Source organism: Pinus tabuliformis, chromosome 9 (genome assembly GCF_031772625.1).
Source record: "Pinus tabuliformis cultivar Carrire ecotype Pingquan chromosome 9, CPIR1, whole genome shotgun sequence".
Lineage (NCBI taxonomy): Eukaryota > Viridiplantae > Streptophyta > Pinopsida > Pinales > Pinaceae > Pinus > Pinus tabuliformis.
In genome coordinates, this window is record NC_142307.1 from 419300025 (window position 1) to 419315436 (window position 15412).

The 15412-nt window shown below is 37.7% G+C and overlaps 1 protein-coding gene across 1 annotated transcript in view; it reads left to right on the plus strand.

Moving 5' to 3' along the window:
• Positions 1–15122, plus strand: part of LOC149148925 (ABC transporter B family member 11-like) — a 93554-nt gene extending 78432 nt beyond the window's left edge. Inside the window, exons 4-12 of the mRNA XM_089442315.1 lie at positions 7944–8165; positions 8288–8526; positions 8636–9161; positions 9247–9520; positions 9988–10684; positions 10765–10993; positions 12699–12965; positions 13811–14074; positions 14478–15122. Coding sequence (XP_089298441.1) covers positions 7944–8165; positions 8288–8526; positions 8636–9161; positions 9247–9520; positions 9988–10684; positions 10765–10993; positions 12699–12965; positions 13811–14074; positions 14478–15122 — 3363 coding nt within the window. The remainder of the gene's footprint in view (positions 1–7943; positions 8166–8287; positions 8527–8635; positions 9162–9246; positions 9521–9987; positions 10685–10764; positions 10994–12698; positions 12966–13810; positions 14075–14477) is intronic.
• The last annotated feature ends 290 nt before the right edge of the window (positions 15123–15412 follow it).

Sequence of the window (15412 nt, forward strand, 5' to 3'; positions counted from 1 at the left end):
AACAGGCTGCCCAGAGAGAATTGGACTTTAGAATAGGATGACCAGTTACAACTTGCACCATTCACTGGTCAAAAGAATGTCATTTACTTTGACCATTTTCCGCTAATGTTGTTTCTCTAGCAGGTATGCAAATCTCACACGTGGATCTAGGAGATTGATCAATCATTCACATTTCCCACACCCTAGCTTCACAAATATTTCATGTTAATTACTCAAGTCTTGCCATGAGAGGAGGTTTTCAGGGATGGGCTTGCAGGTTGATATCTAATCCCTCGAGCAGTTGACCCAATCAGGTCTTTCTCAAGTGCAAACGTTGTTGTTGACACCTTCCTTTAGAAATAATGAGGCTACAGAAGCTCCTCAAATTTCCACAAGAAAATATCAGATCTAGAAACTAGTTGATCTAGGTGGATATTGGTGGCCACCTGCCTATTCCACTTGGACCCCCACCATTGCTTCCTTTTGGTTTGCTAAATTGTAGCCCAACTTACTAATTTTGGTAGTTTTTTCGAGTCTTAAAACTTCCAGATCTGTTTGAGGGAATAAAATATGTTTTTAGGAAAAACGAAGAGACCGAAAAAGTTCCAAACTAGATTACTAGTTTGTTTTTGACCTCCTCCTTGAGATCTTCGAAATGAGGTATTATGATAATCAAACAGAGATTGTATGCCAAAGTTACAACCCCAGGAAGTTGATATATCAATTTACCCAAATAGGGCCCATAATTTTGGTGCTCATCTCCTAGGGTTAGGTTTTTGGATGTTTATATTTTTCCATTGTTTCTCAATAATAAATAGGTCATTGAGCCTCATTGTAACACAGTTGAGAGGCATGTAGCCACAACATCTCTTCTCAGAGATAAGCTACCATTGCCCGAGCTAATTTATTTTTATTTTTGTATGTAAGCATATTTCAGTCCTTTGATATTAATGAAATTAAGTTTTATTTCTATTGCATATGTGTGTATATGGGTATTTCTGTATTTTTTGTGTTCCTGCATAAGGCCGGATCAATGGTATTAGAGTGGTCCGCTCTTTCTTTGTTTTTCTTTGCATGCCCCTAACGACGTCACGGTATAAGGAGTTAGGGCTTGATCTCGTTGAACCTTTGCAAGACCAGCCTCGCAAAACCCAAAAATGTCCCATGGCAGAACAAAAGAGAGACGATGGGGCAGGAGATCCTTTCAAAATACTGCTCGAGGAAGCCCTCAAGCGACAAAGAAATACGATGATAGATAACTTTTCCCATATCCTTCGACAACTTCCCACAGGTGATGCATCTTCATCCAGCAGCCACTGTGAAGGCGCCACTCCTTTTATGGTACAAGTGAACTCTGCTATTCCCATATTTGAGGGCCACATAGATGTATACATCATAGATAAATGGTTAAATATGTTGGAAGGATATCTTTCAGTTCATGACTTTTTCAAACGGGAAAAGATTACTTTTTCACTTCTCAAATCCGCCCCACATGTCAAGGACTGGTGGGAAACCTACTGTGAACAAAAGGACGAGAGGGAATCCTCACTCTTTTCGATCGCACCCACCTGGAATTATTTCTACGACCTGATCAAGGAACACTATTACACTGTCGGGAGCTATGAAGATAAATACATAAAGTGGACCACGCTACGATAGGAAAGGGACCAAGATGTGCCTAAGTTTACAAATTTTTTCCATACCCTTCGTAGGAAGCTTGGTATCAAGGATTCTGAGTGGAATTTGGTACTTAAGTACCACAACTCTCTACAGAAGTACATCTAAGACAAGATGGAGTTCCTGGACATCTCCCCGCTCATGATGACGTACCGATACACTGTCAAGATCGAGGAGAAGTTTAAAGAGAAGAAGCGAGACTTTGGATTTGTGAATCCAAAGCAAGGAAAAGATGCCCCCAAACCACATAGCAAAGGAAAAATCCAAGGCGGGGTGACCCAAGACAACCCACCGAAGCCGCAAGGAAAGAACAACACCACAAAGACAAATAAGGACATGGGAAAATGGTGCGAGTTCCATAAGAGCTCCACTCACAACACAAATGAGTGTCAGTCCAAGAAGTCAGTGGTGGTCGAGATGAAGGCTTATCAATCAAACGCATGTTCTGACTCTGAGTGAGAAACTGAAAAGGGGAATGACATCATTAACACGGATCCTAATGCTGGTCACCACTAAGATCTAAAATAATGAGCCAGAGGATCTAGAGGAGGGGAACACCTCTTCCACTCACAAATGTGGGTGAAGGGTTCTCCGCTGTAGTTTATTGTCGACAGCGAGAGCCAAAAGAACTCATTTCAGCAGAGGTCATGAAGTGGTTGGGCCTACTGACTATAACACATCTGCAACCATACACCATCGGGTGGCTTCACCAAGGTCAGGATCTCCACGTCAGCTAACAATGTCTCCTTCCCTACAACATCAAGCCCTTCATGGATGAGGTATTGTGTGATGTTGCTCCTCTTGAAGTTTGTGATGTATTATTATGAAAACCATACTGGTGGAAGTGGCATGATGTATATGAGTTTAGACCTCGCTCTATGATTATTACTTTGGGTGATAAGTTGTACAGGATACCGAAGGTAGCCCCGCCTACCACCATCTCTTTGATCATTGGAAAGCAACGCAGTAAGATCATTTCCAAGACCAGATTTTTTTTCCTTATGATTCGCCCTCAGGGAAAGAAGAAGGTTGGGGCCATGGCTTCTAGACAGGGGTCCTCTGCACAATAGAAGCAGATGGACAACGTTGTAGAGGAGTACAAGGAAATTTTCGCCTCACCTGCAAGGGTACCTCTACATTGTAGGTCAAACACTCCATCGATCTGACCCGAGTGCGCTGCTACCCAATGAACCGATCTATCGACGATTTGATTTGGAGAATGATGAGATCAAGAGGCACATTCAGGAGTTGTTGCAGAAAGTGCACACCATGCCAAGTTCATCCCCTGTGGGAGCCCGATTGTGTTGGTACAGAAGAAGGATGAGACTTGAAGACTCTGTATTGGCTATTAAGCATTGAGCAAGATCAATGTTCAGAATAGGTACCCAATCCCACAGAGTGATGAACTTCTAGACTAGCTCAAGGTGCCTATCGAACCCGATCACCAAGTTATCACCAGGTGCCTATCGAACCATCTAATGTGTGGAAGACTACCTTCAAATCCAAGAAGGGCCTTTTTAAATGGCTGGTCATGCCTTTCGAGTTGACGAATGCCCCCAAAACCTTCATGAGAATGATGGATGACATTTTGTCACCCTTCACCAATACATTTGTGTTGGTGTAATTAGATGGCATATTGATATTCAACCAGAGTTGGGAAGATCACCTTCACTATATTCGAAAGGTCCTTCAAACCCTGCGACAACACAAGATGTGTGCCAATTTGGATAAATGCACTTTTGGCATGACCTACATTCAATATCAGGGATACATTGTTGATGAGAAGGGTGTGCATGTAGACCCCACTAAGATACAAGTCATTCGAGATTGGCCAACCCCAACCACTCTAATAAAGCTCTGCCACTTTATGGGTCTTGCCAATTTCTATTGCAGGTTCTTGTTGGGGTTCTCTCATATCACTTGGCCTTTAAGTTGAGTCACCAAGCGTGCAACAAAAGAAAATTTCTTTTGGTATGAATCCCAAGAGAAGACATTTGCCAAGTTGAAGCAACGCATCTGCTCTACACTAGTGCTCACATTACTAGACCTTCAATAACCATTTGAGATCAAGACAGATACCTCCGACTATGCTATTGGTGCAATTGTTACTCAACAGGGGCATCCGGTGGCATATCACAGTGAGACACTTTTAGACATAGTTTGAAAGTATCCCACATATTACAAAGAGATGTATTCCATTGTACAAGATTGCCTATAATGGAAGCATTACATTTTGGGGAAGGAAACGATCATCCACACAGACCACTAACACCTATAGTTCATACAGACAAAAGGGAAGATATAGAATGATTGCCATAAAAAATGGTACACATGCGTGCAACAATTACATTTGAATAGTAAGTACAAGAAGGGAAGCACCAATAATGTTGTAGACTCCCTTATTCGACCACTAGTCATGGCGCTGACTACTATGCTTGACTCTTACGGGCACGAGACTGGGGTTGGCCGCATCTTTACAAGAGCAATCAATAATTTGGAAGAAGATACCAAACACTCCTAGAAGATAAGAAAGTTCCAAATTTTCACATATAGGATGCAGTGTTATGCCACATGAGACACGTATGTGTTCCTTAAAGTGAGTATGCCAAGACTTTGGGAGGCACACTATAGTCGGGTCACTGGACATTTTGGGGTAGAGAAAATAGTGGCAGTGTTGTAAAAGTATTTTTATTGGCTGAACCTTTGACAAGATGTTGGGAAGTACATCAGATCTTGCATTGCCTGTGCCATTGCCAAACCAACCATCAAGAAGAAAGGCATATATACTCCTCTTCCTACTCCTACTCGACCTTGGGAATCCATCTCCATGGATTATATGTCGGGCCTTCCTTCTACTATACATGGAAACAACTACATTTTCGTGGTCGTCAACAGATTCTCTAAGATGGCCATTATGGTGGCCTACAAGAAGAGCATCACAATAGAAGCCACTACTAAGCTCTTCCTTGAATGAGTGTGGGTACATTTTGGGATCCTATAGTCCATTATCTCGGATGAGGCAACATGTTCCTAAGTACATTTTGGTCAAGTCTCTTGTCGATGTTGGATGCCAAGCTCACTAAGTCCACAACTTTCCACCCTAAAACCGATGGCCAAACAGAGGCCATCAACAAGATGATCATACACATTCTGCATATGTATAACTCGAAGCATCCACGCACATGGGATGAAACCTTGCCCTATGTCCAACTCAACTACAATAGAGCTATCCATACCTCAACTAGACACAACCCCTTTTAGGTGGGGATGGGATTCCAACCACTATGTCCCATTGATGTGGTCATACCATTTGCATCTACTCATGCATATTCGGCTCATGTCTAGTTCAAAGTTGATAGGGCTAATGGCTTCATTGAGCGCAATCAGCACATCCTCCAGCAGGTCCATGAAATATTGGACAGAGCCAATGATAAGTACAAATAGCGTCATGATCAACATCAAGTGCCACACAAGTTTCAGGTGGGTGATAAAGTTTGGTTACATTTGCAGAAGGAGCGCCTTGCTGGGCCCCACCGCAAGCTTCACCTGATCAGATATGGGCCTAACACCATCACTAAGGCCATAAGGGACAATGCTTTCAAGCTCAACATTCCACCATTACTTGGTCTACACCCAATGTTCAATGTGGACCACCTTTGACCATACTTTCCAACATTACTGGACACATCAAACATTGTAGAACAACTCACACCAACACAGTTAAACCCAAACTGCATAGAACATGGCACAACTAATTGGATCATGGACACGAAGATCAAGAACAATCGTTAGTAGAAGATCCAACTATATCAGGTTGTTAAAGTTGGGCAACTCCTGCACCAAGGCAAGTGGCTCACCAAGGACCAAGTTCAGCAAAAGTTTCCCCATCTCATGGAGGCACTCAACGCAATGCAGACCATTGCTCCCTAAGGGGGTAGCACTGATCTAGGTGGATATTGGTGGCCACCCACCTATTCCACTTGGACCCCCGCTGTGGTTTCTTTTCAGTTTCCTTAATTGTAGCCCAAATTACTATTTTTGGCAGTTTTTTGGGTCCTAAACTTCTGGAGCCGTTTTGAGGGACTAAAAGAAGTTTTTACGGAAAAACACGGACACAAGAAGGGTCTCAAATTGGCTTGCCGATTTCTTTAGCCTCCTCTTCGAGACCTTCGAAACGAGGTATTATGATATCCAAACAGATATCATATGCCAAAGTTACGACTCCGGGAAGTTGATGTACCAATTTATCCAAACATGGCCCACAATTTTTTCCCTTCATCTCCTAGGGTTAGGGTTTTGGATTTTTAGGGTTTTCCATTGACTCTCAATAATAAGTAGGTCTTTGAACCTCATTGTAACATAATTCAGAGGCATGCAACCACCACATCTCTTCCCAGAGATAAGCTACCATCACTCGAGCTAGTTTATTCTTATTTCTTTATGTAATCATATTTCAGTTCTTTGATATTAATAAAATAAAGTATTATTTCTGCTTCATCTTTGTGTATATGGGTATTTCTTTATTTTGTTGCATGCCTGACTAAGGATAGATCACTAGTTCTCATATTTAGATCAATGGTTTCATGCTCCATGATCATGCCCGTGCATGTTGATTTCACATTAGATTTGATCCGTCGGCCTTCGATTGAGGCATTGCCAGCAACAAATTTGAATATTAGTGCAAAATATTTACATGGCTTCGTTTAAAAAGACCATCTTGCCTAATCTACAACTTCTAGGTACGAGAATCTACATATGTGAGGCGACAGTGCCTCCTTTTTGTTCCACACAATTATCGTGTGGTCGTAGGTAGTAGATCTGGATTCTTGTCTTTAGTTGGCAGTGGCTTGAATGCAGACCTCCAACCTGTTGATCTTCATCATATGAGCCTCTAACTCCAATGTTTTCTTGAATTCTCATTCACATCTTTACTGGAAGAGTTCATAAACCTTACAGTCTTGAATTGTAGAGGGCGTTCCCACTTAGCGGGGTCTTCAAAAGCTCAATGTTCGCAGGCACGTCATACCCTCCATCTGGGAACACCTCCTTCAGAACACCTGAGAGTTATAGCAGTAATGAAATTTCCCATTCCATTGTGAAATCAAACACGGTTGTGATTGCGATCCAGATATCTCCCTCGCCTTACTGTTGTTATTTGTGATAATTTGCAGAGAGGGCAAAGTCAAAGGAATTTCATTGGGAAGCCTATATCCAAACAAATGTTTCAGGGCTAAGGATAACAAAAAAATGTTGTATGCAGTCACCCACACAATTTCCAGAAGTTCTGAAATGGTAGCTCTGTAGTGGAGGATGACTCATTACAAAATGTTGATCAGCCTAACATCAAGACTATGATACTATTCAGATCTAAACATGGGCTCACTAAAAATAAACTCTCAAACACAAAAAATAAACTCTCACATGCCTATACTAATATGTAAACAATGACACTTAGCCTCTCTCGCATCTTCCTAGCCCTCCCTTGACAGAGTCAAGCCAGTACTAGCTGTGATATCATATTAGCAAATAGAGAGAGATCAAAGAGCGATTGATTGCGTACAACAAATCACACTTGACACTTTATTGATCACATTAACAACTTCTACATTGGCGGTTGGGAACTCTGAATGACAACTACACATAACATGGAAACATTACTTTCAACATTGAACAATACTTACAAACTCTCAATGATGGAAGTGAATATGTTGAAAAAGGAGTTGAAATGAATTGGGATCACCCTATTCGTAACAAGGAGCAATATCCGTTGTTCATGATCTACAATAAGAAGAAAGAAAGAAGTTTGGAGTAACACATTCAAGGAAAAGTTTCATCATTACACTGTAGCAAAGAAAATCAAAATGAAATATTTGAGTCATGTTTGTAAGCCTAGACTTAGACCAACAAGTGAGTTAAGATATAGGTCATGATTAAGAAGAGGTGTCACAATAATAATCATAACACTATTTAATAGTCAACGAAATTGTAGGTGTCAGTGGGTAAATTAATAGTTGGCAAAGTTTAGGTAAGAAATAATACTAGTATGTTGTAGTTTCTAAGGCTAACTCCATGTATAAGTTGAAGCTTTTTGTGAATGAAATATTTAAGCTCTCTGTGTGAGTTTAATTATTTAATTATCTGAAAGTTCCTGAACACAAAATCCTATTTCACTAATTTACTGTTGTTTTTACAGATTGGAAAGTTCGTACAGCTCATGTCCACATTCCTCGGAGGTTTTGTTCCTGAACATAAAATCTTATTTCACTAATTTGCTGTTGTTTTTACAGATTGGAAAGTTCATACAGTTCATCTCCACATTCCTGGGAGGTTTCGTTGTCGCTTCTATCAGAGGATGGAAACTTACCTTGGTAATACTATGTATGATTCCTCTTGTCGCAATAGTGGGTGGTGTTATGGCTGTTATAATATCAAAGATGTCAACCAAGGGGCAACAAGCATACGCAGAAGCTGGCAATATTGTGGAGCAAACAATTGGTGCAGTCAGAATGGTAAGAATGTTATGAACACTGCAATGCATTCCATGTTTCTTTATTAAATTTGAATTAAGTTTACTATGTTTCGTATCAGAGAAAGTGTATTGTATATAATCGGTTCCAGAGTTACATTTTAGGTTGTGTCCTTTACGGGGGAGAAGGCGGCTGTGGCTGACTATGATAAATCCCTCAGGATTGCCTACAACGCTGCTACTTACCAAGGATTGGCAGCTGGTTTTTGCGTTGGCTCTGCCATATTTATTACATTCTGTAGCTATGCATTTGCTCTTTGGTATGGATCAAGGTTAATTGTACATGAAGGTTACTCTGGTGGGAGAGTGATTAATGTCATATTTGCTGTTATGGCCGGAGGCATGTAAGTTGAATTAAGTTTTCCAGAATCCCGTACTGTCAGCAAAATTCCAAGTAGGCGGCTCCATATCAATCAACTTCAACAAAATAATGAATATTTTTCTGGATTTCAGGTATCTGGGTCAAGCTTCGCCATGTTTAAATGCATTTGCGGCTGGACAAGCTGCAGCTTACAAAATGTTTGAGACAATCAATAGGAAGCCGGAGATTGATGTATATGATACAACGGGATTGGTAGTTGAGGATATTCAAGGTGATATTGAATTTAAAGATGTATATTTCAGGTATCCAGCACGGCCTGATGTTCAAATATTTTCTGGATTCTCATTGGAAATACCTAAAGGCAGCACTACAGCTCTAGTCGGAGAGAGTGGAAGTGGGAAGTCTACAGTTCTGAGCCTTATAGAGCGATTTTATGATCCACAATCTGGTGAAGTGCTTATCGATACTGTCAATATCAGGGAATTTCAACTTAAATGGCTAAGACAGAAAATTGGGCTTGTAAGTCAGGAACCTGTCCTCCTTGCAACCACTATTAAGGACAATATTACATATGGTAAAGATGCGGCTACATTTGAGGAGATACAGGCTGCTGCAGAACTTGCTAGTGCGGCAGGATTTATAAGCAAGATGCCCCGTGTATGTATAATTAGATCTTCATTACTGGTAATAGCTATCATTCCTCCTAGAAATTAACGCTGACATTTGGGGTTGCCAATTCCAGGGTTTTGATACAATGGTTGGAGAGCATGGTACTCAGTTATCTGGAGGCCAAAAGCAAAGGATTGCAATAGCCAGGGCCATTTTGAAAGGCCCCCGGATTCTTCTCCTTGATGAAGCTACCAGTGCCTTGGATGTGGAGTCTGAAAGACTGGTCCAACAAGCTATTGATAGCATCATGATAAATAGGACAACAGTAATTGTTGCCCATCGTCTGACTACAGTAAGAAATGCCGATACGATTGCTGTGGTCGAGGGCGGTTCTATTATTGAAAAGGGTAAATGGTAAACTTTTTATTTTAAAGAGGCAAATTTAGTTCATAACTGATTGATGGGTGGATGCCCGAAAGTATTTTAGTAGAAATCATATAAGGGAAATTTTTGGTTGAGGTTTCTAATTAACAAGTATGGTTCATTTGTTGGTTTATTTGTTGGTTCATTATTAGTTTTAAACCAATAAGTGTGGTTCATTTGTTGGTTCGTCATTTGGTTCTAATGATGAACCATAATTGTTGGTTCTAAAAGTTTTGGCCAAATTTTTTTCTTATGTGATTTTTACAAAAAAAACTTTTTTTCATTCATTACGAACCACATTTCTACCAAAAAAAACTTTACTTAATTCATTATGAATCACAGAAACTTGAATACAAAAATTACAACAATATTTTTAAACCATCAATTTATAAGACCGGTGAAATAAAATAAAGAGTATATATTATTTATCATCTGAGAGATGCCATTTCAGGTTCACACTCTCAGCTCATTAGCAACCCTTCAAGTGTATATTCGCAGCTCATACATCTGCAGGAAGTGCATCAATCTGAACAACAATATGCAAATAAACTGGAAATACATTTCGATGATTCAATCTCCAAAACCATTGGCATGACTGGCAGTCCCACGTCATCTCCTTCACGGTCTATGAGCAGTGGGTCATCCATTGGTGGTCATCATCTCCCCTTTACATCTCCAAGTTCCTTGTCCGACCGATCTGTTCAGGTAGAGGAAAGCAAGCGAAAGAATAAATTATTCAATTGGTTCTCGTCCAAACGTCAAGGAGATGTGGAGGATGGTCAGTCAGGTCTTGTAGTAAGAGACATTCCTGTTTTAACCCTAGCATCTCTCAATAAGCCAGAGGCTCCAGTGTTCATTTTGGGATCCCTTGCTGCAGCTATTAATGGGGTTACCTTTCCTGTGTTTGGTCTCATGCTTTCAAGGCTTATTATGAGCTTATACGAACCTCCATCGCAGCTTCGAACAGATGTTCGTTTCTGGTCGCTTATGCTTGTAGTTTTGGCAACCACATGCTTCCTCGTGGCGCCAATACAGATGTACTGTTTTGCTGTCGCTGGTGGCAGGCTTGTGAGACGCATTCGATCATTGACATTTAACAAAGTTGTTTACCAGGAGATTGGATGGTTCGACGATACTGAAAATTCAAGGTGAGTAAACGGAGAAACGCTTTTCCTTCTTGTTTGGATGTTGGTGATTGTTCTAACTTTAGTTTTCTGTTTTCATTCAGTGGTGGTTTAAGTGCAAGATTATCCAGAGATGCTCAGTCTGTGCGTAGTGTGGTGGGAGATGCTTTGTCACTCGTCGTTCAAAACATTTCAACAATCATTGCTGGTATTGCCATAGCTTTTTCAGCAAACTGGAAGTTGGCGCTTTTGATATTAGCACTCGTGCCTCTGCTTGGGCTTCAAGGCTGGGTTCAAGTGAAGATACTGCGCGGTTTTGCTGCTGATGCAAAGGTTACAATTATCTCTCCAGTGTACATGTTGCATATTCTTAGTAGATGTCGATAATAGATTATATCAATTTTAATTGGTGTTAATTTCCCTTAAGCCAGGGAATTCCCGATCCAAATCAGAATAGATATTCATATATTAATTTTATCGAATAGATATTATAGTCTTTTTAATATTAAATTGGCAAATACATTTAATTTTTATATTTCAAATTATACATATATTTCAAGAATTTCTATTTGAATGATAAATTTGTTTATTATTTAAAAATATATATAGATTAAAAAATTGAAAACACACTTATAACAATTATAATGCAACTCATAACAAGTATCATTAAATATCATTAAACAAGATCTATTAAAAAAATCATAATACCTAACATAAAAGCCACACTAACATGTTTCTCCACCAAGTATCATCTACCATTGCAACCATAACATCCACCTTTTCTCATCCTGTCAGTGTGTGAACAAACATGCAAACCAGAACTACACATCACATATTAGGTTCTGTAACAATGTTCAAATGCATTTTGTGTAACTTTGAGATTTCCATATAAGCATTTTGCTGCTCTCATATCTCCTATCTCCTTTCCTAGTAAGGCTTTCAAGTATCACAAAATACCCATTTCAAGTACTTTTAAAATTTCCATATAATCATTTTGTTGCTCTCATATCTCCTTTACCAATAGGACTTTCAAAACATTAAGTATCACAAAATCTACAAAGCAAGACCTATTTTAGATATGCTTTCTTATCCATATTCACTCAACCTTCATCGCTTATATTTTTTGGTCTTTCCAAAAAAAATTATAATTTTTTTTATTAACATATTTTTATTGTTACCTTATACATAAAAATTTAATTATTAAATTTCTCAACATCCCTATTGCTTAACAAATTTTCATTTTTTTTTTTCTTTTATTTTAATCATTTTATCAAAATCAAACTCATTTATCACAAACCACTTAAAAAAAATAAACACTCTTGCACAACTTTTAAATTCAGAAAATTTCTATCCCATATCAAGCTTTTATAGTAAACAACTAATACCTAAAATAACTTATTAATTAAAAACAAAAACTAACTTTACAATACTGCATCTTAAATAAATAAGAAAATATTCTCATTTTCTTTTTTATATATTCATAAATTTCCATTATCGTTTTTTTTTATATTTTAATATATCTCTAATATTAAAAAAAAATACATTTTCATATAGTACTTTTAGAAACATATATTTAATGTAGGGGAATTAAGAAAAATATAAACATATACATTAAAGTGTATATATGTCAATATAAACAATATTAGTTAATCATGTTTCTTAATTTTAAGTGACGATATTTAACAATACGATATTTTATTAATTGTTTTATTTTTATAATTTCTATATTTTTTAATTTAATTAAATTATATTTAAAGTAAAATACAAGTACCAACTAACCTTTCTATTTATATTCTAAAATATGCTTTTATATTTTTATATATTTCACATCAGAATAGCTAACCAAAAATATCTTAAATTTTGAAATAATATTACTACCTTAAATTCATTAAAATGTTTTTATTAAAAAGTAATATCATTAATAAAAAAATTACCAAATTACCTTGTCTAGCCTGACAAGTACATATTGAATCCACCATGTCGTGTAATAGCATCTAGCTTCTGACGGTGCAACTAATTAGAAATGTTTATATTCCAGGTGACGTACCAGAAAGCCAGTGAGGTTGCAAACACTGCCGTTGGGAGCATTCGAACGGTCGCAGCCTTTTCTGCAGAGGAGAAGGTGATGAGCCTCTACGATGAAAAATGCACTGCTCCCTTGAAAAATGGAATTCAACGGGGAATTGTTAGTGGAATTGGTCTTGGCATCGCAAATTTCCTACTGTTCTCAGTGTATGCGGTCAGCTTTTGGGTAGGGGCTTGGATGATTGAACACAGGGAAACTACGTTTAGGAATTTTTTCACGGTCAGTGCTACTTATTAACAATTCCATTCTTCCGAAAATATGAATAATGAGAACGCTATTCCATGAAATATTGGAATTCTTTCTATTCCAATTGAAGAGACTGCAATTAAATACGTTACAAAAATATGAAATCTAGAAGTTTTATTTTATAAAATATTTGAAAGCGTTATTAATGGGCTTTGTTCAAGTTGCCTGGAGAAATGGGTTTTCCTCATTCACACATTTAATTTTATTCTGAAATTAATTTGAAATGTTATTCAAATTCAAGTTTCTGTGATCTATATTATACTATATAAAAGAAAATTAGGAAGAAATTATATTGAAGATTTTGATTGATCTGTTTCGAACGGATAAGTGTGGTTTATCTTCAAGACACTATGAAGAAACAGATCTAGGAATAATGTTAACTAGGGAGACAGGTCAACCTACAAGCTGTTTTCTTCTAGTTGTTAGGTTGACCTGTCTCTTCTTCCTAGATCTGTCTCTGTCTCTTATTCCTAGATCTGTCTTTTCATCATGTCCGGAAGATAAACCACACTTGTTGGTTCTAAACACATAAACCAAAATCTTCAATGTAATTTCTTCCTAAACTTTCTACAGTATAAATTTTAATACTCTTTATACAATATAAATTTTAATGTAATCATTTTTATCATTCATATTGTAAAAATATAACAATATATAAATATTTACATTTCTCATATTAAATACAAAAATATTTTGCACGTGAGAAAGAAAAATATTAGAAAGGTATATTTATGCACAATACTCATATTTTCGAGCCATGCGTTTGCCATTTGGTTATAGTTATATACTAGTCTCATTCGTTTTAGTGCTTGTGTCAGGTGTTTATTGCTCTATTAATGGCTGCCTTGGGAGTTTCTGAATCAACAGGCCTAGCCCCTGATATTGAAAAAGTTAAATCATCTATCATTTCAGTGTTTAATATTCTTGATCGTAAGTCCAAAATTGATGCTAGTGATGTCTCTGGAACTATATTAGAAAATGTCAGAGGTGACATTGAGTTTCGCCATGTGAGCTTCAGATATCCTACGCGCCCAGACATCCAAATTTTCCAGGACTTGAGCTTCTTTGTCCACTCTGGAAAGGTAATGTGTTTTCACTCCGTTGATCTCCATAGGAATTATACATAATAGTGGATGTATTTATGGCCACTTTTATTATTTAATGAATGCCAAACAATTTTAATAAATATGAATAATGATAAACAATTAATTTCTCAACATTTATTTGACTTGATGTTGGTTAAATTCCAAAATATTTTAGAATCTATAATCTAGATAAATTTAAACACTATTTTGTTATCTCAATTATTAGGTTACTTGACAAATGCTTAATCTACAAGGCTTACTTATTGCTTTTCTTTTTAGGGTTGATCACCATAGACCTTTGCTCAAGGCTTACTTATTGCTTTTCCTTTTAGGGTTGATCACCATAGACCTTTGCTCAAGGCTTACTTATTGCTTTTCCTTTTAGGGTTGATCACCATAGACCTTTGCTCTTGCCGGAGAAAGTGGAAGCGGAAAATCAACTATCATTTCACTTTTGGAGCGATTCTACAATCCTAATTCAGGCTGGATATTGTTTGATGGAGTAGAAATCCAACAACTGCAACTTAGGTGGCTGAGGCAACAAATGGGTTTGGTTAGCCAAGAGCCTATCTTGTTAAATGACACAATTCGTGCAAATATTGCTTATGGGAGACATGAAATGGTCTCTGATGAAGACATTGTAGCAGCTGCAGAGGCTTCCAATTGTCATCATTTCATTTCAGAACTCACCCAGGGATATGATACATGGGTGGGAGAACGGGGAGTGCAGTTATCTGGAGGTCAAAAACAACGGATAGCCATTGCAAGAGCCATAATAAGAGACCCTAAGATATTGCTATTAGATGAAGCTACAAGTGCACTGGATGCTGAATCAGAACGCACTGTTCAAGATGCATTAGATAAAGTAATGGTGAACAGGACTACCATTATTGTTGCACATCGTCTTTCAACAATTATGTATGCAGATGTCATAGCTGTGGTGAAGAATGGAGTTATTGCAGAGGAGGGAAAACATGCTGAATTGATTGCCGACAGCAATGGAATCTATGCATCATTGGTGAAACTGCATATGGTTGCCTTCTAGTCACTACCTCAGCAGTGAACACCATATGTACGGCACCATTTCATTTAAACACCAGGGTCCATACTAGCTTCAGTTTAATGCAGTTTCTATGAATTTTAAGTAGTAAATTTCAAATGCCTTATTTATGTTGCTTCCCTTGATGATCAATCTTTTTTTAAATGTTGGTAAAGTTTTTTTAATCTAAATTTTTATTTTGTATTCATGAATCAACAAAGATGTTAGAAATGTTGAAATTATAAATATAAACTATTTTGCACTTCTAAAAACAAGTCTAATTTTTTAGATTTACT